This window comes from Gymnoscopelus microlampas (assembly GCF_963454915.1).
Source record: "Gymnoscopelus microlampas genome assembly, chromosome: 24".
Classification (NCBI taxonomy): domain Eukaryota; kingdom Metazoa; phylum Chordata; class Actinopteri; order Myctophiformes; family Myctophidae; genus Gymnoscopelus; species Gymnoscopelus microlampas.
The window spans coordinates 17,550,790-17,558,685 of record NC_139961.1 but is presented as its reverse complement, the minus strand read 5'-3'; the positions used below and the strand labels follow the sequence as shown (position 1 = coordinate 17,558,685).

The following is a 7,896-nucleotide window of genomic DNA, read 5'->3' as shown; positions in this document are numbered from 1 at the left end:
CACATGCCAGTGTTCACCGGCTCTCTCCTCTCCCCGTCGTTCTCTGACCACACACACACACACACACACACACACACACACACACACACACACACACACACACACACACACACACACACACACACACACACACACACACACACACACACACACACACACACACACACACACACACGGTGCATGCATGCGATAGGCCATGCCGACCCCCCTCTCTTCCCTCCACTCACTGCCTCCAGGCGAACGTAAAAAAAAAAAAAAAGGAAAGGGAAAAGAGAGAATCCTCTCTCGCAATAAAATGCTCTGAAGGGAGGAGCAGGGAGGAGTGGAGTCATTTCAACTTTCTCTTCCTCCTCCTGCCCCCCACCCCTCCTCCTTCCTCCTCCTGCTTACTCTCCCCTCTGCCTGGGGCTGGGGGCTTATCGACAGCTGAGCGGTTGCACTCCCACACAACTCCACCACACTACAAACTACTGTTTTACTACAGCAACAACAACAACAACAACAACACCACCACCACAGAGGAAGGGGAGACATTTTCTTAACACTTAAGCCCGATATACTTCTTCATACAACAAATAGTGAAACTCTACTCTCTAAACTCTACTTGCTATTTTTTTAATTAACCCATTAAGACCTGAAGCCGATTCTACACGTCTCCTAAATCCCAACAGTATTCTGAAAAACGTATGTTTCTATATATCAGTGGTTCTCAAACTTTCTCATGTCAAGGACCCCCAAAATGATATTTATTTGGCCGCGGACACCCATCAAAATATTTTGTTCCAGGGACCCCCTAGAGCAAATATTTGAGTTAAAATGTTCGCTTTAAAAATATATATATTCAAAGATTTGCACACATTTTCACGATTTTTTCAAAAGTAGCAGATCTACAAGCTCATAGCGCGGCACTCGGTGCGCTCTGTTTAGGCTCTGCTTGAAGGCTCTGCTTGAAGGCTCTGTTCCATTCTGGTCAAACAGAGTCAGGGTGCTGATATGGGCATGTTGGCTCGCTGGAAACACTCTGTTACACCAGTGGGTCTACAGTTGGGGTCCAGGGACCCTGGCTTCCAAATGGCCCCTTACAGGTGTGTAACGGGTCCATTTGGTTCCATTTGTACACTCTCAGAGTTATGGGGGTCGTGGAAACCACTGTGCTACACTAAATGGAACAGAGCCTTCATTGGTATCATTCATAACACCTGTGAAGGAAGTGATAATATGGCTGCTGTGCATAGAGCCTATCACCAGAGAGGGGATATCAAAAGCAGTGGCATGGATTTCTCCCATCCCCACCCAGCAAACCAACCCTGTAAGTACAGCATCATTACTGCGGGAGTGGAAAGGATTTGTTTAAAAAGGTAATAACGCGGGCGGTTCGCCTTTTTGGGACAAAGTGCGATACGTATAGATCAAATAGAAGGAGCTGGGCAGCGGCTGGGCGGATGTAAACGGCCGGTCGTTAGTGCGGAATGGCGCCCACCGAGTTCGCCCATCGATGTGCTTAAAAACAAAAACAGAAGAAAGAAAAAAAAAACGCTAACTTCTATTGAACCACGCAAAGTGCTTTGTTAGAAGACACCCGCTGAAAACTGTCTATTCACTGATGGGAGAGAGAGAGAGAGAGAGAGAGAGAGAGAGAGAGAGAGAGAGAGAGAGAGAGAGAGAGAGAGAGAGAGAGAGAGAGAGAGAGAGAGAGAGAGAGAGAGAGAGAGAGAGAGAGAGAGAGAGAGGGAAAGAGAGAGACAGAGCAAGACAGTGAGACAGAGAGAGAGACAGGGAAAGAGAGAGACAGAGAGACAGATAGACAGAGAGGGAAGAGAGAGACAGAGCAAGACAGTGAGACAGAGAGAGAGACAGGGAAAGAGAGAGACAGAGAGACAGATAGACAGAGAGGGAAAGAGAGAGACAGAGCAAGACAGTGAGACAGAGATAGAGACAGGGAAAGAGAGAGACAGAGAGACAGATAGACAGAGAGGGAAAGAGAGAGACAGAGCAAGACAGTGAGACAGAGAGAGAGACAGGGAAAGAGAGAGACAGAGAGACAGATAGACAGAGAGGGAAAGAGGGAGACAGAGCAAGACAGTGAGACAGAGAGAGAGACAGGGAAAGAGAGAGACAGAGAGACAGATAGACAGAGAGGGAAAGAGAGAGACAGAGCAAGACAGTGAGACAGAGAGAGAGACAGACAGACCGACAGGGAAAGAGAGAGACAGAGAGACAGATAGACAGAGAGGGAAAGAGAGAGGACAGAGCAAGACAGTGAGACAGAGAGAGAGACAGAGGGAAAGAGAGAGACAGAGGGAGAGAGAGAGACAGAGCGGGGAAAGAGAGACAGAGAGGGAAAGCAAGAGACAGACAGAGAGAGCAACCCGATCTCACACAACTTAGTATGCATTGTGTAATTCCGTGCATGGACAACTGGAAAACCCGAAAATGAGTTGCCGTCCGAACGTTGCGACGATCGCCGTTTGAGTTGATGTACCGATAGGCACAGTAATCATACATCATGTTGTGGGGACTGCTCTGCTTCCGAGGTTGCAACCGGTTAAGCCCACCGTACATATGCACATATTTTCGGGTTTTCTAGGCGACTCTGTGCGGAATGACGTGCACTGGGTCCGTGCAATGTATACTAAAGTGTGTGAGATCAGGCTGGAGAGAGAGACAGAGAGGGAAAGAGAGAGACAGAGGGAGAGGGGGAGAGAGGGGGGGAGGAAGAGAGAAGAAAGACAAATAGAGAAATAGAGAAGACAGAAAACAGAGAGAGACGAGGGAGGAAGAGATGGAGGCAGACAGTGGGTAGAGAGAGAGGAGAGAGGGAGAGAAAGAGACAGAGAAACAGACAGAGAGAAGGAGGGCGCGAGAGAGAGAGAGAGAGAGAGATGTAATTGCAAAGGCTGCATCAGCAAGTCTGGCCAGAATTCATTTAAAAAAAAACGAGGAAACAAAATGAAGATCCATGAATGGAATCGTCATTTTCTTTGGAGAAGAAAGGCTCATCTATTGTTGTTGGACTCCTTGCTGTGTCAGGGGTGAGCCCGGCCGGCAACACGCCCCGAGGACAGGCTGACTTCTTTCTATGAGGTCACACAACAATAGACCCCACATATGATTCATATTTATTCACCGTCTCTGAGAAAGGAAACCCGACCAAACCGCATGGGGTGGAAAAAAGTATCAATATTGCAATGCAGAGGTACTCAGTTGCAAGTAAAAGTCCGGAATTAAAGATTTACTTGAGTAAAAGTACAAAAGTATCAAAATGTACTTAAAGTACCAAAAAGTAAAAGTACTCAAATGTTTGAAATTAGCCGATCTACAAGCTCACAACGCGTCGCATCGCGACGCGTTGTGAGCTTGTAGATCGGCTATTTTCAAATAGCCTATGTATAAAATAGGGCTAAAGTGGTTAATGTAATAATAATTTATATCTGCAAAGTAACTAACTAAAGTTTTCAAATACTAGTAGTGGAGTAAAACTACAATATGTGCCTCTGAGATGTAGTGGAGTAGAAGTAAAAGTACTGAAAATTGGAATACTCCAGTCAAGTAAAAGTACCTCAAAATTGTTACTTAAGTACAGTACTTGAGTAAATGTACTTAGTTACTTTACACCACTGTATTTATTCACCGTCTCTGAGAAAGGAAGGCTCGACCAAACCGACGCGTGGTCCGGGCCAACACACATGGAGCTCATTCTCTCTGTCCGTTTCATCCTACTCTATTTATTCTAGTCTCCCTCCTGTTTCTTCTGTACTTTCCCCATCTGTTGGGGTTCTATGCTCTGACAAGTTTCCTGAGCTTTCATTTATCTCGGAGAGTGTAAAGAATTGGACTCGTCAGGGAGAACATTAGCACTCAGGATTTCGCTGTGGTCCGTGAACAAGGTCGAGTGTGTGTGTTTAAGTAGAAACCAAACGAGCACAACTCATTCCAATAAAAAGTTGTTTTCTGGGTGCACGGTTGTATTTTACCAATATACATTGCAGTGTCAAAAGTCCTATACTTTTAGGCACTACTGGTTGCCGACGGCTAGGGCGAAGTCCAAACCGTCCGTTGAGTTCAACATAAAATAATGTATTCTGTCACTTGGTCGTCACTCCAGCATACAAACAAATAATACAATTAAACTTACAATTAAACTTACACGTAAACGCACAAGGATATAGACTCACAGTCCTCTCAAACACAGTCAAAAAACTGTTTGCCTCCAATCAGCAACACCTGCCCTTGATTACAAACCTGGTTAAATACCTTGGCAACCTTGGCCCTGACCAAGCCCTGCGGTGACGTCATCAATAAGAAACAACAGAAATGGCTCTTACATACACAATACACTATTTTGCATATTGTCTGTATATATTGAAAATCTTAATCCTTTGTCAAAAGGGGTACGGGTATGTGTATTATTTATGACTAGGCCGAATAGTGAGCCAATATGTGTCTACGTGGACTGATTTCAGTGCTTCACCCTGTTCGCCCCCTTTATAAATGACCACTAGCAGTACTACGGTATCGTCATCACGCCTGAAGAAGGCTTAACGGTGAAACGCATTTGGTCTGCCCGTGCCTTCTATGCAATAAAAGTACCAGCAGGACTTGCTTTACACCACGTTAGTTTTAGCCTAAGTGCACAGAAAAAGAGTGCACGCATGGAACCAAAACGGACCCTTACGGTTCAACACAAACCCTCAGCAAGCAACAAGAAACGAGGCTATATTTGGCGTGGGATATGTAGAGCCGTCACTTACTTGCAGTCGAGCCTCTCGATCTCGAAGTGGGGGTTGAAGTTGAGGACGATGCTCTGCGAGGGGCTCGGGCGCCGTGACCACCCAGTGGCAGTTCTGATGGGGCGGGTTACTCCAGAGGGTAGCCGGGCGACGTGATGTAGCCGGCCTCACTGGCGTCTAGCACGCCACCGCACTCCGAGCCTGTTACTGGGAGGGGAGAGAGAAGAAAGAGAGAGAGAGAGAGAGGGGGTAAATGATTGTTACAAATTGGAACAATAAGGCTAAATGCTATTAAGCTATTAAATGTACAGTATTTATTGATTCAACATGTTTTTATTGCCACATCTCGTGTTCAAGTGCATAAGAGTGCAATTCTTTGCTTTGGTTCTTCAACTCAGCTTTGTGTGGCAATATTTAAAACAATAGCAGACAAAGAAATCATGAACAATAGCAGCAACAATGAACAATGACAGGGGGAATTGCTGTTTATTGTTTTGTTTGAGTTTTCTTTTTTTGTGGGTTCATTTTGTGGGTTCCTGGTTCATGCAGTGGAGAGTCCCCGGAAAAATGGGAGAGAGACTGCATAATGGTCCAGGAGAAAATATGTTTTCACTATTTAATTTGGGAAAAAACATACGAGGTTTCCACCTCACAGCGACAAACACACACACACACACACACACACACACACACACACACACACACACACACCCACACACACACACACACACACACGCCTGTGTGTTTATGTTAAGACGTGATAAGGTACACGTGTGGGAGGAATGGAAAAAGGGAGTGAAATAGACAAACGGCCGCTCCATTGTGGAACGGTAATGCAAGTGGGACCTGCATAGTTATGAAAGCAATAAAAGATCATTAAAATCACCGCTGTGCCGGTGTGAGACACACACGCACACGCACACACACACACACACACACACACACACACACACACACACACACCCAGGCTGTTATCTTTTGGGGGGGGTGGGGGGGGTCTGTCCGCGGGGAGCATTGGTGCTCCAAAGTGTAATTGTTGCTCCGGCAAGCCAATCTGTGAACATTAGCACACATTCCCTGATCCTATCACGCCACTCCCAGGAACAATAGACCTGGCCAATGGCCGTGGCTCGGCAGGAAGTGACACGCAGACGGCCTGTCTAGGCGGCGGGTGCGGACAAAGGCATGTAATCGGAGTGAATACTCGAGTGTTCCAAAAGTACAGAATACAAAGTATTTTTTTTGTGTGTGCTTTTTACACCCTTTTCTCCCCAATAAGTTGGTATTGTAATTGTATAACAGACGTGAAAACGTCATACCAGCTCTGGCAGTGTGGTTGGAACCCGTTCCATCCGGAAACTCATCCAAATGTGATGGAACCGATTCCCGGTTCCTGAATGTTGCTTTGGTTCCTCCAGTTCCTTCGGTTCCGGATCCCAACCCTACTCAAGTACTCAGTACACAGTACTCAAGTACATGTACTTAGCTACTTTCCACTACTGCTGTCTAGGCGGGCGGGGGGTTTTCGGTCGTGGGGGGGGGGGGGGGGGGTTCACTCGCAAATTCTGCAATGAGAAGCTAGCGCGCTAACAAAGCCCCTATTCTCAAGCAAGGGCCCCGCCGGCGAGGATAGTCCCCGCGCTGGGCCCTTATCTCACACAAACACGCTAAACACATGCACCCACACACACACACACACACACACACACACACACACAACGGACACACTGAGGCGAGGCTGCAAACAGCCAAACGCACAGTTTGTGTGTGGGTGTGTGTATAAACATGCAACACACAGCAAACACAAATAACAATCCAGATGCCGCACATGTACGCTCACACACACACACACACACACACACACACACACACACACACACACACACACACACACACACACACACAGATAAACACAAAAACACACACTGCAGTACAGTGGATTTAGAGGCGTTTATTATTACGCCATAAGACTGGCTGTCAACAGCAGAGGGGGTTTGCTGTAATCTCTGTCTGCGTGTGTGTGTGTGTGTGTGTGTGTGTGTGTGTGTGTGTGTGTGTGTGTGTAAAAAGCAACAACAAAAGCTTAAAGATTGTCTTGTATCAAACGATTACAAGCCAATGTAGCAAGAAATGCAGTGAAGAGTTATGCCTGATGTACACTTAGTTCTCCTTTATGTCTCATACAGAAAATAGCCGATCTACAAGCTCGCAATGTGTTGCACGTCGGCGACGCACTGCGGGGCTATTTTCGAGGTGCGACACCGGCAGCGGACGCAACTAAGCGTTGCTGTGAAATGCGTACTGATCTCTGTGCAGTTTACTGAAATACAGCACATGTCAAATTAATAAAGAGATAAGAGAGTAACACATCAGCGCGACCAGTGTGACAGTATTAATTACATTTTGTGAACACACACTCGCACTAGTCAGTCAGATGTCTCGAAAACTCATTTGGAGGAATTTCAGATTGCGGGGACTTGATCGGAACGTGTGATGTCTGGGTTCATATGACAATAGGCTCTATCTATGCACAGCCGCCATATTGGATAGAAACTGGGCCTCCTCCTTACTTCCTTCACAGGTCTTACCAATGATACAAATGAAGGCTCTGTTCCATTTAGTGTGGCGCAGTGGTTCTCAAACGTTTTAATTTCAAGGACCCCCATAACTCTGAGAGTGTACAAATGGAACCAAATGGACCCGTGAGGGTCCATTTGGTTCCATGTGTACCCTCTCAGAGTCACACACCCGCAAGGGGCCATTTGGAACCCCCTAAAGGAACCACCGGGGTCCCGGGACCACACTTTGAGACCCCACTGGTTTAGCAGAGTGTTTTCCAGTGAGCCGACACGCTCAATATCAGCGCCCTGACTCTGTTTGACCAGAATGGAACAAGTGCCTTAATTAGTGTCATTGCTAACACCTGTGACAGAAGTGAGGAAGAGGCTGAATGTATTTCCAATAATGGCTGCTGTGCATAGAGCCTAATGCAAATTGTCGCTTAACTTTCACTTTTAGACTGGGCTATTTTCACTACTTTTGCGCGACACTCTAATATGACTAGAGTGAAAAAGCGAAATTCTGAAATTCATGTCAACCATGAACACCGCGAGCTGCTTTGGAAGGGAAACATGCTCCATGTACAAGCACTTCACTTAAGCTCTAA

At 46.4% G+C, this 7,896-nt stretch overlaps 1 protein-coding gene across 1 annotated transcript in view; it reads right to left on the bottom strand.

Moving 5' to 3' along the window:
* The window catches only part of LOC311040574 (neuropilin-2-like), a gene marked incomplete at its 5' end in the record, with an annotated part of 171,802 nt that overhangs the window by 98,914 nt on the left and 64,992 nt on the right, over positions 1-7,896 (bottom strand). Inside the window, 3 exon segments of the mRNA XM_084050905.1 lie at positions 4,752-4,813; positions 4,815-4,859; positions 4,861-4,937. Of these exon segments, the coding sequence (XP_083907031.1) occupies positions 4,752-4,813; positions 4,815-4,859; positions 4,861-4,937 (184 nt within the window).